The sequence below is a fragment of the Lepisosteus oculatus genome, chromosome 7 (assembly GCF_040954835.1).
Source record: "Lepisosteus oculatus isolate fLepOcu1 chromosome 7, fLepOcu1.hap2, whole genome shotgun sequence".
Taxonomy (NCBI): Eukaryota; Metazoa; Chordata; class Actinopteri; order Semionotiformes; family Lepisosteidae; genus Lepisosteus; species Lepisosteus oculatus.
Genome location: NC_090702.1, coordinates 43,708,969 through 43,732,673, shown reverse-complemented (window position 1 = coordinate 43,732,673; position 23,705 = coordinate 43,708,969). Strand labels below are relative to the sequence as shown.

The following is a 23,705-nucleotide window of genomic DNA, read 5'->3' as shown; positions in this document are numbered from 1 at the left end:
GGTGTGTGTTAAACTGTGAAATGTAGTTGAACACCTCGTTTAGAATACCGTGTACAATTTTGGTCATGATGTAACAAAAAATAATACATTTCTGCCAGAAACTAGAATTAATTATGGAATTAGTCCAGAGAGGAGCAAGATTTGTCCCACATTTTGAGATGCAAAGGAATGTCCTACACTGACAGGCTACAAGAACTTCTTTAGTCTTAGGCAGAGCAGACTAAGAGGGGACCAAGTATTTAAAATTCTAAAAAAGGCTTAGTATCAACAGTGCGAAGTGAACTAGATGTCTAAAACTACGTGAAAACTAAGTGCATTCAAATCTTAGAACACAAGGCTTTTTTTACACAAAGGCCGTAGGAGTATCGAACAAGTTAACCAGCTATGTTATTAATGCTGGGATTGTTTCTTTCAAGCAATGGATGGATGAGATCCTAGGATCACTCAGCTATTAAGTATGATGTTATCATATAGACAGTAAAGGTCTCTTATAGCCTCGTCTGATGCAATGCACTAAATGCATTTTTTTACTCTGCAAATTTTCCTAAAACAGGTTTATCATTTAGATGAAAGATGCACACTTTTATAGCTATAGCGTTCACCAGTCTAGCCTGATGTCCTCTAATGTAATATTGAGCATGGCCTGTGATGAAAATCAGTTCATTACTATATGTATACATTGTACAGTATACATATATACTGTATATAAAGGCCTTTTATAGTATTGTTTGATGATTACACAGTGATACGGGGGGGAAAAGTCACTAGTTTCTGAAAGTAGCATAGCATTTTTGTACCACATTAGTTTTTATAGTCCTTGTGCTGTACACTAGATGGAATTGAAATTCAAAACATTTGTTTGATGTTAGAAGGCCAGCAAAGGTTTAAAAACACTTAATCTTTTGCCAAAATCTGTCTTTGATTGTAGTTCACTATTTCCAGTTTATGTAGGAAACATTTGGCTTTAATCAGGTTTCCAAATTAGGTAACATTATCTCAGATGTGTAATCTCTTGGAAACACTTAGGCCTAAATGTTTTTGTTTTTGTTCATCACTTCTCACTTACTAAAATCTGAAGTAAATATACAGTTTTTAAATACAATTGCCAAGTAAGTGGATGTTTTAATCTTGCAGGCATATAAAGTAAAAACCTAGGCTAAATGTTTTCAAAAATGGAAGGGTTTGCAGGGATTGGTATCCTCTATTTCCATGTCTGCCCTGGGGTTAAATTACAAGAGCCTCCTTATAACCACAAAGTTCAAATATAATTTTAGATTGTCTGATGCAGTTTTCCCCTTTTATATTGCTAATTTTAACAGCCGAGTTTCAGTGTCACGACTGCTTTAATGTCTGTGGGGAAGGTGTCTATTGTCTCATTAAGTGACGTTCTGAGTGTTGAGAGTTCAACTGAAAAACAGTATCGATGGGTCTGGATCTAGTGGGTGACCGAGCTCCACCTGAACTATTCCAAAGCAATTCACACCTGGACGCTCCTAGGACCTTCTCAATAGAGAATATTTTGGTACAAAGCTGTGATCTATTGTGTGCCAGTTCTCACTCCCCAACCTCTGGGAATGGGGCAGTTCTTATCCTCCATATGGGTCTCAAACAAAGCTGGCAAACAGTACTGGGAGCTCAAATTTATAACCTCTTATAAATGTTACACATCTACAATATAAATTGTGAATTCAAATAGTGTTTGTTGAAAGAATTGGGGGTTCTGTAGCAACTGTGTAGTCAAAAAATACTGAGATGAAGGTTCAATCTCATTACAGGGTCTTGTCATTTCAAAAAGTTTTGGAATCCTACTTTTAATTAAAGGGCATTCTTAATCAATGTTAATTGTTTTTTTTATTTTAGTGTTACTGAGAACAGGCTCTTTCTTCATAGAGCTATTACTTTGAATTCAGGTCCATTGTAATGATTATAGTGCAGCATGCTTTTAGTGCTTTGTTTCCCTCCTAAAGCCTAAAGACTTGCTATCTAGGTTACGTTTTGTCTGTTTATTGTTCCCTCTGTGTCTTGCACATTGTCTGCTAGGTTTGGTTTTGAATTGCAGTGACCTTGTATTGGAAGGTCATTGAATCTGGAGGAATGGAGCATAAAAAAACAACCAATTTTAAATGCCATCGAAATAAAGTGTAGTCATTGCATGTAAAGATGTGAAAGTGGTCTCTTTTGCTTTTTTTGCATGAACTACTGTACAGAGCTCTCATGAGAATAACAGCCTACTGTGCCTTTTTTCTGAACACAGGTGTGGCCAGATGTTTTTACTGGTTTGGTTCAAACGAGAGCCCCTTCTGCAGACATTATGTAATGGCAATCTATTTGTTGAAATTTTTTTTTATGAGTTGTTCCAGACTGATGGAAAGAACAGGGGCACCCAGTTATGCTTTTCCCATTTAAACACACCATTTCCTGCTGAATGTGAAATTAAACCATACACACAAACTCCTGTCTAATATATTGTATATTGTCCCTGAGAAAAGTTAACACATAGCTTGTGCATAAGATACACGTTAACAATAATGATGATAATAACATCTTTATTCATATAGCACTTTTAAAAGTGGCCTCTCAAACTACTTTACAGTAAGAAAAAAAGCACACAATGAGAGGAGGGTTACAATAAGGGTTTGGAATAGTGTTTATCCTCTGTGTAGTAAATGTAAAAGAAAATCTGATTTTTTAAATGATTCTGAATATAACCTGATTACTGGCTACTATTTGAAGACACATTTTTTCAGAAGTTCCTGAAGTATAATAGAGTATTAAAGAATGGCTGAGAAATCCAGAATTGAGAGCTTTACATATCCGGTTATTTGGTCTCTCTTAATTTCTAGATAAAGGCTGACCCCGAGCATCATGCTGTATTATATGTGTCCATGCCATTTTTACATACTACGTGGAAAAACATAATGTATTTTTTATTAAGCTAATAGCAGATGGAAAAAAATCTTTGTTTGCTAGCTCAAATAAAATGCCGTATTGCTTTGTTGTTGCTCTGTAGAAACGAAAGAGACGAGAGAAAGATGATGATGTCGTCAGTCTTTGCAGTTTTGATTTTAAGGTAAGAATGCGTTATATCTTTATTTCTATTTAAGTTTTGTTGGTTTTACATACACTGCCATTGTTCAGAATCACTTTTAAAGCATGAGGCGTAGATGTGAAGAACAGTTAAATGCACTATAAATTTACAACAACATGTAAGACGCAAATGCTTCTGTGATTCAATGCATTTAATTACATGTTAATTCAATGTATTGTCATGTCTAGAGGAGTGCGCCCATGCTTTATTATTCCCGGTGGAAAGCAAATTAAAGAAGGTGCAGGTGTGGAAGAACTGTCCAAACACAATACACATTGCATCAATAACCTGAGGCAAGCAGACTACAGATAACAGAGACAGAGATCAGAATTGTGGAGTGCTTGTTTAGTTATATACAGAACAATTCGGTAATTTGTCTGTACTAGAAAGATGCACTGTGTAAAAGTGCTTCTCCTTTATACTGTAACTCAGGACTTGTTTCCAAATATTCCAAAGCAATTTCAGCAAAAAAAAAAGAATAATGTACTGCCAGAATTGAAGGATAATAAAAATGAAAGATATCTAATGCACAGTGGGCATATGGGCGGAGCAGTGGCTCTGTGGCTAAGGATCTGCGCCTGTGGCTGGAAGGTTGCCGGTTCAAATCCCACAGCCGGCAGAGGAATCCTACTCTGTTGGGCCCCTGAGTTCATAAACCCCTTATCCCCAGCTGAGCAAGGCCCTTATCCCCAGCTGCTCCAGGGGCGCTGTGCAATGGCTGACTCATGGAGAGCAAGCTGGGGTATGCGAAAAGACAAATTCCTATTGCAAGAAATTGTAAAGGGTTAATAAAGTGATGTTATTATTATTATATGTAAATTACACATAATGCTGTTCTACTGACCATAGGAGCACTGACCTTTAGAAAGCAATAAAAATGGAAACAAAACTTATTTGGATTGCTGAAACGTTCCTGACTCATCAATTTGAAAAGGACAATCATATGCTCTGATTTAGGAAAACCTTAGCAACAGTTTGTTATATTGTTATATTTCATCACAGGTAAATTAATCATCAAAGTACAGTACATTTCCCAATTATTGCATATTTGATATGCCTTTATTTAACTTCCTCTAAATGCTACATGAAGATCGTGTGTCTCTTTTGTTTATGAACTCTTCACTCCATATATTGTTGTGTTGTACACGTCATACATTTTTTTTTACAGAAACTGGCATTAGGCCTAAAACATGTTGTTCTTGTAACGCATCCAACCCTGTTTTTTATTTCTTAAGTCTGAGATACCCTGCAATAAGTGATACACCCATGTTTATAGACTGTGACAGACACTCTTACTCTCATTTGTTTTGCTGTGCATTGTCATAAACACAATATGAACGGTATATAGGCCGCAAATTGAAACATGGGGGTATTTTGCGTCTCCTGCCAGACCCATAAAGGTTTTTTTACATTTGAATTACAATGTAGTAGTCTGCTTGCATCAAAGACAGTTGTGCATAAATAAAAATAAGTATTATGTTTATTTGGACAATGTACGAATTGTAAACTTAAAAACATTGCAGCAAAAAGGAACGTTTATCATGTCTACTCCATCTTGAAGATTTACCCTACACCCTAACTCAGAACAAAATTAGAAGGCATTACCATGCCTTTCTATAACAGTGAAGCAAAACAGATCTCTGATTTCACAAAGAAACTTTACATTTTTATACATGTTGCATCATTCCCATACCATATGCTTTTAATATTAAAGCCTTTGATTCTGTTATTGTGGTTCTAAAATACTGAAACAAAGCAACATTTACATCATTCTGTCAGATACCTCTTGCCCAGACCGTACCACATCAAAAGTGTCTTCATACTTTCTCTTTTAGTCAGAAAGGTTCTGTGTTGAAACTGAAGTAAATATGTGCATTTAGATAGACGTGTTACATTTGGAATTTAGTGGATGAAACATGCAGATTTTTAATTCACTGTGTGCATTGTATTCTAAGGAAAAAGAGCTTTCACAGAGATAAAACTACACTGTCACTTCATTTACACATTGGAGAGCATTGTCAGAAAATGTATACTAATTCATCAAGAATGGAGATATCCATTTTCTGTATATCAGATTCAAGAAAGATTATCTAGTATTCTTAAACCAAACATCTCTTCAAAATGTTTTTTTTAGATCAGAGACATGAGTCGTCAATTGTTGTGGCCTTATGAATGCTTTCTTTGCGATCTACTTACTGATGGATAATGCTTTTGAATATCTATTGCACAATGGTATTAAGTAACTTTATCAGTCTTTTAGTTTGCAAAAGGCTTATTTGCAGTCAGTTTTTATTACTTTTAACTCCTATCATGAATTTCAAGATTGTTATCTTTGAAATCAGGTCTTTGCATACATTTGGTATAACTTGGTTGCCGCTTAAATAGGATAGAATTATGCATTCATTTATGTCTGAAACATAAGATGTCATCAGTCATACTGTGTCCATATGTGGGTGATACTATCTAATCATTCCTGCAATCAGTAGTGGGACTCTGACTGTTGTAAACCAGTTCCTCAAGCTCTTGCTGCTTCCAAAATACAGTGCCACAGACACTGATGGCATTGTTTTTATTCATCAAGATAAGAAAAGGATACTGGCCACTCTTTATTATGCAACCCATGCAGAATGTTTCAGCTGTAAATACAGGACAAACTGTTTTTATGCATGCTGTCGGAGGAAATTGTTCTAGAAAGGGTTTGCTTTAAATTTCCCTAGAAAGTCTGTAGCTGAACTTCTATTCTTTTGTTCTAACCGAGTTGCAGTACCAAGAGTGGAAGTAGTTTGCCTTCTAGTTTTCTGATTATCCATCTTATTTTTAGAAAAAATTAAAGGTTTATTCCATGCTGAAAAGAGAAGAAAAGAAACGCAACGTTTCGTCTGTGGAGCCTTTTTTGGGTGTGCTTCCACTATACAACCAAAGAAGACTCCACAGCCGAAACGTTGTGTTTCTTTACTTGTTCCTTTGCAGCCTATGCATGCTGATGCAGCTACTTACTTAAAGTACTTCATATTATTTTTAGGTTCTTTGTACTCCAAACATAATTTTAAGATGATTGAAATTTAATGGCAATTTTCTGAAATAATATTCCTTACTATAGTGTTAGGAGGACAGCTACAATTTGCTCTGCACACTAGTGTACAGATTTATTGGAATACTAAAGATAATGTCAATTATTGAATTCAGCTCACACACTTTCTCATTCAATACATAAATTACCTTCGGCAAACACATCTTGAATTTGCTGAATTAGTAAAACCTAGAAATGTCTTCTAGATAACCTTTTTAGTTTAGATGGATGAAACAGAGTTTACAGGAAAGAGACATTATTTAAAATCCTGATATTTAAAAAATCAGATCCTTTCATACAGTATATCAAGTACAGAACTTCTGCTCCCACTGTTTCATTGGAAAGAGGGTTTTATCACAGATATCTACCAAAAATCACTGCCTACGTTCTGTTTCTGTTAATGGGCATATCATTTTATCAGGTGATTCATGTCTTTTAACTGGAGTTGTAGTTACTTTTTGTGTTTTGTAGCAACCAGGTAAACTGAGGGTGCAATCACTCATTTACAATCCAGTTGAATAAACTCTTGAGAAATGAGACATTGTCATCAAGTTGAGCAGGCTATTTGAGCCTGGTTGCCCTTTTTACCTGTTGCATAGCCTTTTTATTTCTTTGGTTTGTACTCCTTCTGATCTCTGAATAATTTAATTGAACCGATTTTTAAAATATATTTAGTTTGGCAGGCCATTTTTTCTCCTACGTACATTGAATATCAACATATAAATGTAAGAATAAGTGATTGCATTTGCAGCAAGGACACTTATCACATAATGCTAATTCATGTTTGTCATCAACAGACTTGATCAATAGGGTGTTTATGTGAAAGTCACAGACTATTAACATGTACATGCTTTGCGCCTTTTTGTAGATGTCTTTTCTCTTGTGGAATTCTGTCTCATTGCTCTTCTAAAGCCAGGAAATGTTTGTGTCTGTCTACTGCTCTGAGCCCTAGATGCCACAACTCATCCCTGTTTATCAGCAAATGTTCAATGGGGATTTAAACTGGTGACTAAGGCATTCACTGTCACATTCTCATCTCAAGAGAAAGCTGTAATTGCATGTACAGCATACAGACGTGTTTACTTGTCATTTGTTGTCACAATCAGGATAAGCCTGCAGGAACACTCTTCCTTAAAAGTGGGAACGAGGAACAAGGTTTTCCTTAAATCACTGCAAGTGGAGGTCTGGAGTCTAGCCACTCCTGCCCAGACTATCACACTTAGACCTTTCCATTGATTGATCAGGTGCACAACAATTCCCCTGTTGTTCAGCACATCTGTACCACACCCGCTGACGTCCATCAGGGTGTTCTGCACAAAACCTTAATTCATTGTTAAAGAGGACTTGGCACCGCTGCCTGAAGAGCCCACTTGAGGTGACTTAGTCTTAGCATGATGAGACAAAGGCGTTGTTCTTTTCAAAATTAGGCCATATTAGTTTCTTTCTCTACTTTTCTTTTCTTCCACCAGACTCGACAATCAAAATGTTATCACCTGTGCCCAGTTAGCCACCTCACTAATGAGTTGATCTCAGTCAGTCATAAGTGATTGAATATTTATTTTGATTGAATAGTTTCCATACTCAGGATATGCTATTTCTCTGAAAGAATACAGGTACAGCATAAGTAGAGAAATGTTTTTTAATGGTCACTAAAGCTGCAAATATCCTTCTAGCTCTGCGATTTATACATCGTAGAAGTTAGAGATACACAAATACTCAAGGTTTAATCAACAGAGATCTAAAAAATAATAATGTAAGCCTTAATTCTGCAAAATCCACATCTCAGTTTTCTCTAAAGATAAAGATTTCTCAAGTTTTCTGGTTTCTTTTTTAAACTATTATTTTCAGGTTCTCTTTAATTTTGGGGGGGATGTAAATAGTAGCAGTTGACATTTCTGTTATTATTTCTTATATGATCCCTAGTAACAAGGTTTTTACATGCCCACTGGGTGTGCAGTTAGAGTGACTTCAGCTGAGATTGTAATCCTCTTCTCCCACTCACTCAGATGCTTTAGGAGTGGCTCTACATAGGAGCAGACTTGTTTTTTCAAATCACTGCCTTTGTGGTCAACACCTACCATCTGTGAGCACAGATAAGTGGCTCAACCCCAGTCCTGAGCTGAAGGAACCGTACTGTAGAATCTTGGGCCTATATTAGTAATTGTGTGTGATTAATCCCTTAATTTGTTTCTGCATGCCAAATTCAGTATTGTCACATATATAATTAAATCCTATGTTAACTTGCATCTTGCCTCAGAATAATTTTGAAGAAGGAAAGTAACAGAGGACTGAACCATCCCTGCGTCTGCAGAATGAATGTTGTCTGTATCAATATTCTTATAAATAAAATCAGTGCATAGTGTTTAATACAGTTAAAATATGTATCTTTCTGGTATTTTTAACTTTTAACTAGCTAAATAAAGAACTAGTAACTGAGAGACAGAAACATAATTTTTGACAGTTAACATTACAAAAAGGAATATACGAAAACACAATATATGGACGCTGAAGTTTAGTACGTTAGTGAGTCATTTTTTTAAAACCACAGAGGGAGAAGGGAATGGAGTATGACTGGTGTTCTGTTTTGCAGTACAGTAGGCAAGTTAAAAATATGTTTTGGGTGTGATGCTCAAGAGCTCATTGCGATTGTCATAAACTGGTACCTTCTCAAATTACAATAATAAAGCAGCTTTATGGAAGAAAACATACTGTGGTCAGTTTACACAGCTCGTGCATTGTGCTATATTAATGAAGTGTGGGCTGCAATTTTATTTTTTTTGCAATTCAGTCTAGCATCTAAACAGCACATAATCCTTCACTTTGTAATTTATCCAAAGGAAAATTGTTGTAGCCTGATTAATTACGTCACTCTGGATGAGAGGTCTGCTAAGATCATAAACAGAATAAAAAAACAATTTTAAATGTTATCAATAGCAAAGAAAATACCCTTTTTTAATCATTTGAGTTTAGCCTATACTAGTTTCCAGGCTAGCCTGATTTAGCCGTAATTCCCCTATGAAATGAAAAGTTCCTATTTTGTTTCTCAAAATGTAAATTAAGCTTACTCTTGACTCTTTGACAAATTCCTTATCCTGCACAGTTGATGTTTTATATTAATATATGAACAGTTATACAAATGAACATGTAAAAAAAAAGGATACAATTTGACATCTAGCTTGTTTAGTAGTATGAGACTCGCATCACCTTTTCTTGAAGGAAGCCATGTTTCACCAACATACCTTGGTAGTTTTTTATAGTCTTCCAAGACTCTTTTTGTAAAAAAAAAAAGTGCTTGTTCTCAGTTTTAAAGGCACTTCTAGCATTCATAGCTTTCTCTTGGCCTTTAACAGGGTGTTCACCATTGATTCTGAAGATCATATAAGGATTTTAAATACTTCAGCATTAAATGTCAGATAGGTAGTGTTCACATTTTGTGAGATTTTATAGTGTAAATAGCTGCATTTATAAGTAATAATTTATGGTTCAGGTGGTAATATTTGACATTTTTGAGGGTTAAAATTATTCCTATGAATGCCGTTATACATAATAAATTATTACAGTGGATATTCTTTCCCACATCTGTTACTTTTCCTCATGAGTAATTTCATTCTTTAAGACTTTGACCTTCTCATTCAATTGCTGTCTATTCTTAAGTACTTTAAAGTCAATTTTGTGTAACTAATGCTTTGATTGTTATTTTGTAACGTCTTCCATAAAATATTTGGCTTTAAACAGCATTTGTGTTTTTACCAATTGTTTTAACCGAACTATACATCCAACAGTGTTTTAAATGACGTTCTCTAGTATAAGCAATACTATAGCTCATACCAGTGTGTAAACTCTTTGTGCAAACCTGTGAAAATGTAGGTCACTTTCTTGTAAAATACCCCTCCCCCTCAACAGAAACTTTGCCAAAAACAGGGCGATCAGGATTATCCAGGTATCATTGCACACCTTTCTCAACAATTAATTTGTTGAAATAAAAGACAAACTCTGCATAATTTCCTTGGCAGCAATACTGCAATAAAGCAATACTGTACCTTTTTTAAACATTCCAATAATATCTAAAGAGACATACAGAGATTGAGTGCCTTTTTGAGTAAAATGTGTCGTACCCATTTTTACAGCTCGGTTTACTGCAAACGGAGTAAAACTCTTTACCTTGTACTGCGTTTCTCAACTCCCCTGGGATTTGAACTCTCAACCCTCAGGCTAGGAGTCCAGAGTCCTAAACGCCACTCCAAATTGTCATCAGATTACAGAAAATGTTTCATTTGAATTCTAATGTGAATTTTACAGTACTGTCTCCTTTGTTACACTTGTGTAAATGACTCTTTAGTACAAATCCCTAGGTGTTCACACTTACCTTTTGACTATGCATTCGTATTTTTGGACTGTAAAGTACTTGTTTAAAGATGGTGGATGAAGAAATACTAGTATAATTGAGTGCAGATAGTTTGTCCTTTCTCGGCAATCACTGTAGAGCAACTGTTGGTTTTTATCTTTTAATACTTATTTTCTTATAATATCAAAGTAGTAATGAGAGCGAGCTGCTTGTTTAATTGGTCATTTTAGTCAATTGGTGAGACAGTTGAATCAGCACTTGGGACCTGGGTTTGAATCCAGGCTGGGGCATGTCCTTCCTGTATTTTTGTTGGTGTTCTCTCACCCCCCCAAAGACACGCTGTCTAAATTGTAAAGGAACATGCTGAAAAAAGAAGAAAAGAAACCCAATGTTTCGGCTGTGGAGTCTTCTTATTTGTTCCTTTGCAGCCTATGCATGCTGACACAGCTACCTACTGAACTGTCTAAATCGTACCTGTCTCCATGTGCCAGCAGAGGCTGATGCCCCATCCAGGGCAAGTATACCTTTGTGCTCTCAGTCCTGTCTTGTGTTGATCGAACAAGCAACTTTGTATTAATTGATTAATCTTTTTAACCAATCTTGTATTTGCATTTCTTACGTGGGTAAACTTATTGAAAGGCATAGACATTGATTTGTGTATATTTGTTTACAGGTTTTGTAACAAAATATTGCTTAACATTAAAAACAATCAAATTTAGCATTAAGCAGAATTAAGAGTATGAAACAAGACTAGCGCTACAGTACAGGGTTGTATTTATAGTTTGAGTCAAAGTTGTTTCTCCACCCCTTTAACATGACACAGCCCCTGTTGGCTGACAAAGGATCCCAGGAGAAGGTTGTACCTCTTGCTTTGCTCCTCCTACCTTGACTAAAGTTCACTCTCCCTCCAACAGGGAAATAGACTAGACAGGGAAACTTAGTGAGCAGGGAGGTCACACAGTAGACTGAAGAAAGAAGGAGGATTTTTTTTACTTGGATTATATTTTAAAGTGAATTTTTCATGTGGAATTACCTGTAGGAGTCAACAAAGCATGGTGGCTTATGATGAAATTGGGAGTATAGTGCCTATCAAAAGGACTCTTCAAGTCCTAGATATCCAGAATCAGTTCAACAAAGAATCCGAGGTAAGAAAAGATGTTGGTAAATAAAGAACAGGTGCTACTGTTCCTAAGATCATGTTAAATCAGTCCTTTTTTTGCATATTAGTTCTCAAGTCATATTTATATTTATTCATTCTTGGCTGTTTCAAACATTTGAATGCCTTCTGTTCTTAAATGAGAAAATGGATTCTGACTCCATTTCAAGATCTGCTTATGGTAAATTAGACCGTGACCTCAAGATCAAACCTTGATTAGTTTTATGGTTTAGCATTTCTGCTATCTTATTTTGTAAGTGCTGTGTGGATGGTTTTGGAATTTTTGGTAACATACAGTTTTTAAATATAAAGTACTGCTTAAGTTTGTTAAAAACGTCAAATGTTCAGAATGACCATTATATTGAAGTTATACACTCTAGTCAAGTCATAGACATTTACTGTAGTAGACTTGTTTTAAAACCAGACAGATGACATCACATTAAGACCTATGAAACCTTTAAAGCACAAACACAATCACCCTGACATCAAAGCACAGTTTAAGCCAAGAGGGGCTGAATAAGTTAGTGTTATTTTGCACAAAGGTGAAGAATTTTTATTCTCTGAAGCATTAAAAAAATAGGCTTCAAATTTGTACATTTGCATTTGGGTTATTACTATCAGAATCTGTTCTGCTTTAGTTCCAATTTCCTTCCTTATCGAGACTTTCTGTGGTTTTCTTTGGTGTGTGTGAGATGGGAAATGACTTTTTCTGTGATGAGCGATAGTTCAAGCAGGAATAGCTAAATGAGCTTGGAGATCAAATATGAATTACCTAATACATTTTTTGTGCATGGTTTTGTAAAGCTTGTTGGTTTAAAGCATGCACTGACAGACATCAAGAACATTTGGTAAATCCTCTTGTTCTAGTCTGGTACCTTAGCTGACCAAAGGATTCTTGGATACTTTTTCTTCTGAATAAAATGTTGACCACTGAATTCTTTTCATGTATTTGTGTTGGCAATACGAGGTTTTGAAGGTTTTCCTGTTCTCTGCTATGGGTTGATTAAGATTTAGTGTGGTTAAAAAGCTAAATAAAACACAACATTATAGAGGTTGGGTTCTAATCAATTTGAACTTTAAGTGGAAATTGGATTTTTTGTGGTTATAATACATTTTTTGTTGTTTTTAGTTTGATATAGGTTATTGGAGTACATACCATGCCAAATGCTCATAAAATTAAATATAATTTAAATATAAGGTTGTCCTGTGTATGTTAGGGTCACAGACTGTAGCTGGCAGCCACGCTACATTGTGAAGTAGAGGAATAAAAAAGGGGGTGGTTATGCCTCGGGGAATAGAACTCTAGACAGGCCACACTAAACATTTATCAAAGAATCTTGTCATTTGCCGGATCTGGGTGGTTTCCTGTATTAAGCAAAATCTTTTATCCTCAAGAGTGCACAATCTAGAACTGCAATCAAACCACTACCTGAAATAGAAACATATTATTGTTTCTCTTTATAATGTTTTTTCAGGGTCTTCCACACATAGGAAACGTATTTGAAGTGTCAAATGTTTCCATGGTTTTCTTTGGGCTACCTCCAAAGTTTTTGATTCTAAATATCATCTGCCACTTTTTTGTACTGTTCTGGTGTTAATGTTAATATAAGAATAAGTAAGGAATATGTATCAAGTTACTAACACTTATTAAAATCATGGAATGAACTTTATGAAGCACATTGTTTGAAAATGATTGGTTGTCTTTAGCCGACATATGGAAAATATTAATGCCAACTACATCACAGAAATGTTTCATTGCCAGTAGCATTTTTCTGTAGCTCTCTGTCCTAGAATGGGTCTGTATAGACTTTCTATACTGCTTAGCTTGTCAAACAGAAAAGCACTACAAAAAAGGTCTTCTGTGTACCATACTAATTTCTACTTCAAACAATTAGTAATCTAATGGGGGGTTTTTTCGGAAGGCGCAAATGAATATCAATGCTTAAGAGAAATATAGAAATTCATAGGCTAAATTCTCGTAGAAAATCACAAATTACTTTTTACAGGAAAAAAGTTACAAAATTAGTGGCTTTACTCTTGAAGTGAAAAAGGTGCAAAGTTTTCAGCAAAATTGCTGTGTATCATTTAAAGTTTTTAATTTTTATTATGCGTATGTTTAAGTCTTATTTAGGTCCAGTTCAGACTTAGACAAACTTTATCTCTATTACATTTATTTTGCTGTGGTTCCTGTCATTGGCCAGTACATTCTCTTTTCTCACAGTATATGACTCTCAGAGGGAAGGGAATGCATAGCAAATGAAAAAAAGCTTTGCTTTGTCTTAACCTGTTGGGTAGTCTTGGCTGCAAAGGGGGGTTCTGCAGCTGCTGTTGTATTCATTCAGGTTCTCTTCCCCCTCACACGCAAGTCTGTCTGCCTGTTCCGACATGAAAGAACCTCTCCCACTGTACTGCTTCTCTATAAATGTGGATTAGTACCAACCTACTTGTAAACCACTCACAATTAAATCTGATTTGTAGTGTAAAAAACGTGATGATTGTATATTAAACCACAATTTAGTCTATGATCCCATTTAACCCAATACTTTGAATTTTTAATCAACTAGTGATTAAGTGATTAAGGATGAGGATGTTACATGTTTTAACTTATACAGGCTGTGATCTCCTTTTAAGTGTAATGGTACTACAATCATTTAACCAACTTTTCTGCCTGTTTATTGAAGAATGGAAGAATAAAAACAGGTCCCTGAGTACAGTGTTATTAAACTAATGTAAAAGTATTGCACCGATTGGTCTACTTTTTGTGAAGTGAATAGTACACATTATACAAGGCAGAATTTCTTTTCAATGGTCATTTTGTATGCAAGTTGCCGAAAAGCAAAAACAATTCTCCATTCATAGTAATCAAAGACCATTTGCTAAGGGTTTTTTTACCACCCTGGGTATGGCAGCTGAGACTAGAACCAGATACATACCACAAATGCCTCCAAGCCTTTTTACCCTCCTAGAAGTAAGTGTAGGCCATTGTAAACAGATAAGAACCATGGGATCATCACATGTTAAAAAACAGCTGTTGACTAGGGCAATTTCCTGACCTTTTCGGGAGGAGCATTAGTATAGTATTACCAGCCAGAAAATGCCATAGCAAAGCTTCTGAAATGTACCCAGTATCTTGTACCTTTTTCTTTAGATTACTGTCCCAGAAATTGTACTGACTGTCAGATTAAAAAAAAATGATTCTTCTCTGGTTTGAGAGAAGGATTGGTGAGGTGTTGGTGATTTATCTCACTGAGGATTTCTACAAACCTGGATTAATTCTGATTTTTTGCTTGTTTTTCAGGAACCAAGTAACAAGCGGGTTAGACCTCTTGGCAGGGTGACTTCGCTAGCTAATTTAATCTCTCCGGTGAGAAATGGTGCAGTCAGGCGCTTCGGACAAACTATCCAGGTAAAAAATGACCCGCTTTTATAGACTTTAACAGTGTGTACTATTATCAATGATGTTGATAGCAATGATGACAAAGCTGTGTTTTTGATTTATTATGCAGAGCCACTGGATAAAGATTGTGAAATGTCACTTCCAGTTTGAAAGGGACGTGATAGGAAAGAGTACACCCTTGCTGTGATGGCAGGTGAATCTGAACTGGCTTTTATTTCCTCCACAGTCCATCTCTTTCCGAGGTGATGGCAAATCCCCCAGTGCCTCCCAGAAGTCCTGCAGTAAAGCTGCCGCCCCTACACCCCCGAAGAGGCGGAACAGTACGCTTTGGTCAGAGACGTTGGATGTGAACAAGAAAGGAACGTTTTCTGCCAAGGAAATCAAGAGACAAGAGGTCTGTGTGTTTGGATTTGCGAAGAGCATGAGAAAAGCTCGCTTATTGAGTGATTTCATTTGGACTTAAACAAGCTTATTTATGTAAAGTGGCATAAGCTGCCATTTCCCTGGCCAGACCCGCGGCGTGCTTGTCGTGTGATGTATGTGAAAATGGTTGACTCAATTTTGCTGATAGTCTTCCAATGTTTGAGCTGATCCAGACATTCTCAGCTATTACAGACTTGGCACACTCTGTACTTTTTCCCCTTACTTACCCCTCAGGGAGTGCGTTGGCAGGGGTCGGCAACTTCTCCGTACACGGACATGCTTGCCCATGGCTGGAGTTAGCTTCGTCTGGGGTGGAGAATAAGCGTGCAGATTAGGATGAGTTTTTCGCGCACCTGAATGCGTTTTGTGCTGAACAACAGCTAAAATGCAAGGAGTGGAATCGCCCCTGATAGTGAAAAATTAAGAGAGAGCATGCTTTGTCTGTGGCAGTACTATTGCTCATGATAAAACTGTCCACTATTCCTCGGAGTCCACCTTGTGCATTTGTCATCTGAGCCAGCCAGTACACCGTACTGTTACAACCAACTATCAAACAGTTCTGTCTGAAAAGTCTGTTTCGAAAGCGTGCAGTCAGAACTCCAAGTTCAAATTTCAAAGTTCATGTAAAGAATTCTGTTAGAGTATTAAGTCTATGAGATCACTTATGCAATTGAGATAATTGCTAACAAATGTATTTTGAGCACAGTGCATCACATGATATATGTTATATCTGATACAGTATGTAATTTGATTGAATTTTGTTGGACTTAAATCGGTTTTCCTTTTTCTTCTCAGGCTATATTTGAACTGTCTCGAGGGGAACAAGATTTGATCGAAGACCTCAACCTAGCCCGAAAGGTCAGTTATTTGTCTGACTCAAAAATAATTTACTGTCATCACAATACATGTTACACAAACAGACTAAATCAGATCTTGGCTGTCTTCACTGCACATATTTTCAGCTGTATCTTTTCAAAAGGAAAACAAATCATAGACATGAATGGCAAATGTCATACAGTCCTTTTCAGATCAGTGTTCTTCCATATAAAAAAAGAAGTGATTGATTTTTAAATTTATTTTTTAGGCATACCATGATCCTATGCTGAAGCTGTCCATTATGTCAGAAGAGGAGTTGACGCATATCTTTGGAGATCTGGATTCATACATACCACTGCATGAAGGTGAGGCCTTTAAAACTCCTTTATTTATTTTTTCTTTTGATATTCAGTGTATAAAATGTTGGACTACGTGTAATCTCCAGGGGGAAAAAAGCAAAAATAAGTAACAATAAAGTAAGATAAAAGTTGACCTTATATGTGGTACATACACTTAAATTTAAATGTATATATTAAATCATTCTTCTTTCTTTCAGATCTACATGCACAGCTTGCAAGAGCAAAAGGTCCAGATGGAACAGTGGGACAAATTGGTCACATTGTTGTGAACTGGGTGGGTATTATGTTTGTCTGACTCGAGAGTTTCTGTGTTTTATTCTGTTTCTTGCAGTTGGTTGACTGAGCTCTGCATTCTTATTGAATCTGCAGTTGCCAGGGCTCAATGCCTACAAAGACTACTGCAGCAACCAGCTGGCAGCAAAGGCCCTTTTGGACCAGAAGAAGCAGGACCGTCGAGTACAGGACTTCCTGCAGCGCTGCCTGGAGTCTCCTTTCAGCCGCAAGCTGGATCTCTGGAGTTTCCTGGACATCCCCCGCAGCCGGCTTGTCAAGTACCCTCTTCTCCTGAAAGAGATCCTAAAGCACACTCCCCAGGATCACCCTGATGTACAGAGCCTAGAGGAGGCGGTATGTGGGCTACTGTACTTATGTCTATGGCTGTTTACAGAGTCACTAAACATAACCAATTTCAACTCTCTACCATATCTGTCAACAGTGTTCAAACAGGAATCTGTGTAGAATCTAGTGGGTGAAACCAAGCTGAATTTCAGATCAGTTACTCACACATAACCTGACCTGAATTCATTTTTTAAATGTTTAGTGCTTTGAATTATGCTACAGAGTATCATGCTATAATAAGTACATTTCTGTTGATGATTGCAGATTTCCATAATCCAAGGAGTTCTTTCAGACATCAACATCAAGAAGGGAGAATCTGAATGCCAGTATTACATTGACAAGCTGGAGTACCTGGATGACAAGCAGAGGGATCCTCACATTGAGAAATGCAGGACTTTGCTGTGCCACGGAGAGCTGAGGAACAAGAGTGGAACAGTGAGTTGCCAGGCTTTCCTTGTTCTTCAGAAACTAAAGTCACGTTGTGAAAAAACACAAGCCAGAAGTTTTGAAAATGGCATCTGTTTTATGAAGGGTATACTGTTCTTGAATTGTGAATTCAGATTTGTTTGAGAAAATTGTAATATTGGTATGTGATTGTGTTAAATTTGTTTAAATAGTAAATAATGCCTATATAACGTGCCGTCTTTTTTTCTAGAAACTGTACGTCTTCTTGTTCCAAGAGCTGCTGATTTTGACGCGGCCTGTGACCAGGAACGAACGGCTCTGTTACCAAGTGTACCGGCAGCCCATCCCGGTGCGGGACCTGGTCCTGGAGGACCTTCAGGACGGGGACGTCAGGATGGGCGGCTCTTTCAGAGGAGCTTTCAGCAACTCAGACAAAGGTGGGAAGCGCCATGCTTTGTGTTGCACTGAGCCCCACCCCTTTCTGAAACAGCTCTCCTTGTTTACTTCAGTCTCTGAACTTGGGCTGTAGTTCAACGTTAATATGCTTTCTACAGTCCAAAGAATGATTTTCCTTTCAAGAATGCATTCAAAGCTAGAATCCAGACCCTGCCACAAAGCTCGGTTACAATTAGGATGCATTATACCGCAATTACATGGTACCCTGAGGAATCAGATTATGATGCATCTGCCCTTATTTCTCAAGTGAGGTTCTGCCACCCCAGAAAGTGCAAAATAAGTATTTGTTTGCCATTTTTTGCGGTGGTAAAATATAGATAAATGGATTGTTAGTGTACCTTTGTGTTACTCAAAGATTGACTTTGCTTACACGTTTAAAAATTAAGATGCAAATTAATTATACACGTTCTTAATTTAGGCTATTTCACCTCCCTACCATATCTGTTTACAGTGTTCAAACAGGAATTAGGTCCTGTGTAGAATTTGGTGGGTGAAATCAAGCTGAATTTCAGGTCAGGGTATAGACAAGTTCCTCTCACACATAACCTGACTATCAATCTCTGAATGTAGGATATAATTCAATAAGGAAAATGTTAATATTCTACAGTGCAACGATTAGTTTACTGCACTGACTAAAACTTGCTGCTTTTGTTTTACAGCTAAAAATATCTTCAGGGTGCGATTTGCGGACCCGTCCCATGGCCAGTCCCACACGCTGCAAGTCAATGACGTCTTTCACAAGCAGCAGTGGCTTAACTGCATCCGCACCGCCATCGCGGCGCAGCAGCCTGCCCAGTCCCCTCAGAGGGACAGAGAGCTGCCGCTGCTCAGCGAGGAGCCGGAGGGGGTCTCGCCTCTGCCGGGGCCCGTGGCCATGAAGAGGCGGTCCTCCACCCTCTCCGGCGTCGTCCACATGGAGGCGGACGAAGACGCCACGGGCACTGCTCCTGCTCAGGACTCCCTGGAGGACGTCGAGAACGTCCAGGCCTCGGCTCACAAGACGCCGCCTGCGCGGAAAACGAGAAAGGAGAGGTTCCATTCGTCAGGGAAAAGGAAGGAAACGCTGGTGTAAATAAGCCAAAACGTGGCTTGAAAAGGACCTGTATTTATGAATATTTGTTTTCTATGTATAATACAGCGTTAACGTTCATCTGTTTTATACTTTTTATTTCATTTTCTTAATGGCAGCTACGTTCAATATATTCAGCTGTACTGCAGAAGAAAGAAGTCTAACAGCTGAATGCGAGAGGGTTGAGCGTCCTTTTTCGGAGATGGTTTGAGAGAATTTGTTGATACTCCCTTTTGCCTCTACACTCCCATTCTGAATTGGCATTATGGTAATTTTGATTTTAGCGACTTTGTTCCTTTTTAAACGTTTTTATATATGCCCAAACAATTATTGTTTTTTTACTAAAATAAGCACTGTTTTAGTATCATGTCAGCCATTATAACAATACCAATTATCTAATATTTGTAGAGAAATATGTTGTAGATTTGTAAAGAAATGCCATTGTAAATAGTCAATAGTTAATCTGATCCTAAGGTAAGCAGTTTGTAAAGAAACAATCCTATTTTCTCATTTTTGCATTCCTTATTGTACAGATGTTATCTTGCCCAATATTATATGTTTTCCATAGTTTATATTCATTGAATTAAATACAGTGCTTTTTTAAACAATCACCAGTTTGTACCAAACTGGTAATTGAGTTTTAAGAATAGTATTTTTATGACAAATATAAACTGAGCCAAGTTGGTTTTGAGCTGACATTTGTTTCGCTAAAAAATGGAATAAACCCTCCAGTATAGCATCTTGCATGAGGATTTTTGGTTGTTACTGCAAGCATGTAAATGCTGTTTATAGCATTGGACTACTGAAGAACATGAAGGTGTAATGTAAATATTTAATGTTGAAGGGGGAACGTGTATGTTGTAGAAGGTATGAGAAGTGGAAACGCAAAGAGTTATAAGGATATATTGTTGCAGGTAATGTTTGAACAAGTTATTTGAGATGAACTTAGGTTCGTACTGTAACTGTTAGAGCTACAAGATAGTTTAACACCTGTGTGTGGTGATTTTTTCTCTTAATAAGAAAAAAGTCATCATGAGTTGGCAAAAAAAAAATATGATGGTAAGCTTGTATGTAGGGAAGGTGAGAATTTTGAAGAAGGACTTGGTGTGTTCGATGTTTAGAAGAAAATATGAGTTTAATGTAGAAGAGGTTTTGAGTGGTGTACAGTGTTGGATGTGAAACAATAAAAAACTGTAATAGAACTGATTTCTGAGTTCTGTTTTGTTTCTCGATAATTGTTCATAATTTAGAAGTTTTCTTGAAATTATAAGTGAAGGCATGCAAATGACATTTTAATATTTATCAGAACACTTTCCAGGCTTTTATTTTAAACAATTTTTCTGCTAATGTTCTCTAATTTTTCTTTTCAAAAAGCAGCTTATTTTGAATGTCTCAAAAGCTTCCTTACGCAGTAGCATTCTCGACACAGTTCTCAACACAGTGTGCATCCATTCATTTTCTAACCACTTCTTCCAATACAGGGTCACAGGAGGTGTCAGGGCTATCCTGGCCAGCATCAGCTGCAAGGCAGGATACACCATTGCAGGCAGACATGCAGAGACTCACACCTAGGCCAATGTTTCTAGACGCCAGTTAACATATTGCTATGTTTTCGAACTGTGGGAGAAAATTGGAGCTCCCAGAGGAAACCCACACAAATGTAGGGAGAGCATACAAACTTTTTAATGTTTTCACTTGTAAAACTTAGGAAAACTCATCCTGATCCTAAGTTTTACAATAAATTTGTTATTTATTCTTCATTCTCTCCTTTGTACAAATTCAGTATTTCTGTCATTGCCAATTTGTCAGTAGTTCCTTAAAATGCATGGATGACCCTTTTCTGATGGGAACCATAGGTAGGAACCTAGAAATCCAGGGACATCTTTGTAGTTGCTGTGAAGAAAAAAAATCTGCTGAGAAATCCCAACGGATGGTATGTAAGAATACCATACAGCAAAATACTTTCTCAAGGATGCTACTGGACAGTAAGGTGAACAGGTGGATGAGTGACAATGTATATAGTATATATGATCCCTGCCATATCCTTCTTATACCTTCTAAGTCTAACTGGGATAATGTTTCTATATTTAAGAACCCATATACATATATGCGTTTTCATGGATTGCTATAACAGTTACTATGTGAAATCACACAACTTAGCTTTAGTTTAACATTTGTAAATACTAAAACATGGCATTAGTTTTACCCTTTAGAATATGAAGCCTGTACACCACTGCTATAAGGCATTGATCAGTTTTTTGCCCTAAAAATGGTGTCTGGAGCAAAAGTCCTATTGGATTGTGAATGACATGGTATGGAAACCCCCTGCTACAAAGAGTTGTTGGGTTGAACAGGCAGAGGAGGAACATTAATGCTGTCTTTGGGTAAAGAACAGGTTTTGTCATTTAGCAAAAAAGTGCAACCACATCTTGCATATGAGCATGTAATGGCAGGCTTTGAATTTCAGCCACAGCTTGTGCTGTTATCTCAGCTGATCTTTAAGATGAAGATGAATTCCAGACAATCTTAAACATTTTTTATATACAATTCTGGCATTATCTGTTCACAATTACAGTATACAATCAACTGCTTGTTTCCTTATTTTTGGCTCCTCATAGGTGATGAGAAAATGATGAACAGACATATGGAATGAGTGTGTAAGAAACATTCCTTCAAAGGCCATTTTTTTCTTCTAACTGAGATGCAGATGGACAAATATTTCAGGAAAGCACACCTAAATGAAGGGTGTTCTGAAATTTCGAAAACTGGTTCAAGGGTGGTACTGATTACAAATCCAACTCTGTGTTTTAAGAACTGACAGGTTCAAATATATTTCAGATGGAAAAAAAATAAATTCATTATTAAAATAATAAAGGTGATGAAAACTCAGTTGAAACAAAAAAAAGAAGATGTAGGGTCTCCCTGATGAAGACTCACTGTTATGGTGTTATCAGCTTATTGCTTATTTGAAAACTTCTAGCAAGTTAAACAAGGTGTTCCTATTCTCAATACCTGTTGACCAGCAAAGGTAGACAGATTCGTGCGTTGTTTCCTTGATCTGCTATGTTCCACATTTTGTTTTTGTTTTTATGTCGTCAATCTGTTGGTACAGCTCCTATCCTAAGAATTGAAATTTCCTAGAGACTATAGTCTCTCTTCCTTTCTAACATCTTCAGCTGTGCCTGTGTACTCTTTCTCCATCTTCTAATCTTGGCACTTTTATATCAGTTTTAGTGTGTTCTATTCCTTCTAATTATTTTCCCAGTGTCTTCATCAATTCATCCTTCCATCTATCCATTTTCTAACTGCTTCACCAAATTCAGGGACTGTGGGAGCAATGGGTACAAGCCAGGATACCACCTGGATGGGACACCAGGTCATTACTGGGCAGACAGAATAAAGACAGACACACACACACACACTCATACCCGGGTCAATTTTCATAGCTATTTAGCTATTTATCCCACCAATATGTCTTTGGACTGTATAGGAAACCAGAGCACCCGGAAGAAACCCACACAAACACTAAGAGAACTTGCAAACACCACACAGATAGCACCCCAAGTCCAGAATTGAACCCAGGACTCTAGTGCTACAAGGCTGGAATGCTAAACACTGTGCCACCATGCTGCCCTCCATTAATCCTCCAGTTTTAAAAACCTTGGCAACTAGTTTGTTTTAGGGGTGAACTGTAATCTAAACATTAATACATGCCTTGTTCACTTTTGTGGGTTTTCGTTGACCTTAAAAAGCTTAAGTACTGGCACCTAAATCCCCATTAAGGATGCAATTTATTTTAATAAGTAAATTACTACATCTCTGTACTCTCATCAACTCACATTTTTATTGCATTATCTCCCTTACTTTGCGTGTGTACACTTAGTAAACATAGCAAATCCCCATCAAACAACATTACAGCTTTCATTTAAAAAATGGGAAGTAATTGTACAATCATGAAAACCAATCAAGAACATTTTGTGTTCTGTGGTTTAGCCAAATATTTGATTAAAGTACCAAGAAAAGCAAAATATACATAACATTACCTCATGTTTGGCCACCATCCCATCCATCTGTCATGACTGATTTTTAATTTTGTCTTCACAAATGTCTTTTTGTTTTATTTGTTCCTGATTATATAAGATGAGATCACATTATTGGCCATATACAATTTCTTGCATTAGGAATTGGTCTTTTCACATACCCCAACTTGCTCTCCAAAAGACACACAGAAAGGAAGAGAAGCTTGGGGTCAGAGCACAGTGTCAGGCATTTATACAGTACCTCTGTACTTTTCACATACCCCAACTTGCTCTCCATGAGACACAGACAGGGAGAAAAGCTTGGGGTCAGCGCACAGTGTCAACCATTTATACAGTACCCCTGTAGTAGCTGGGGTTAAGGGCCTTGCTCAGGGGCCCAATAGAGTGGGTTTTTTCTGCCAGCCGCAGGATTTGAACCGGCAACCTCCCAGGCACAGGTGCAGATCCTTAGCCACAGTGCCAC

The 23,705-nt window shown here is 37.1% G+C and overlaps 1 protein-coding gene across 2 annotated transcripts in view; it reads left to right on the top strand.

Moving 5' to 3' along the window:
- Positions 1-20,408, top strand: part of net1 (neuroepithelial cell transforming 1) — a 29,395-nt gene extending 8,987 nt beyond the window's left edge. The window contains exons 3-12 of one of the 2 annotated variants that reach the window (XM_015352434.2): positions 3,011-3,070; positions 14,958-15,065; positions 15,283-15,450; positions 16,275-16,337; positions 16,564-16,660; positions 16,852-16,928; positions 17,024-17,281; positions 17,537-17,707; positions 17,928-18,114; positions 18,793-20,408. In XM_015352434.2, coding sequence (XP_015207920.1) covers positions 3,011-3,070; positions 14,958-15,065; positions 15,283-15,450; positions 16,275-16,337; positions 16,564-16,660; positions 16,852-16,928; positions 17,024-17,281; positions 17,537-17,707; positions 17,928-18,114; positions 18,793-19,205 — 1,602 coding nt within the window. In that variant the 3' untranslated portion in view covers positions 19,206-20,408. Of the gene's footprint in view, positions 1-3,010; positions 3,071-11,414; positions 11,649-14,957; positions 15,066-15,282; positions 15,451-16,274; positions 16,338-16,563; positions 16,661-16,851; positions 16,929-17,023; positions 17,282-17,536; positions 17,708-17,927; positions 18,115-18,792 lie in introns of those variants that run through there. The other variant, XM_006633338.3, reaches the window with a different exon arrangement.
- The last annotated feature ends 3,297 nt before the right edge of the window (positions 20,409-23,705 follow it).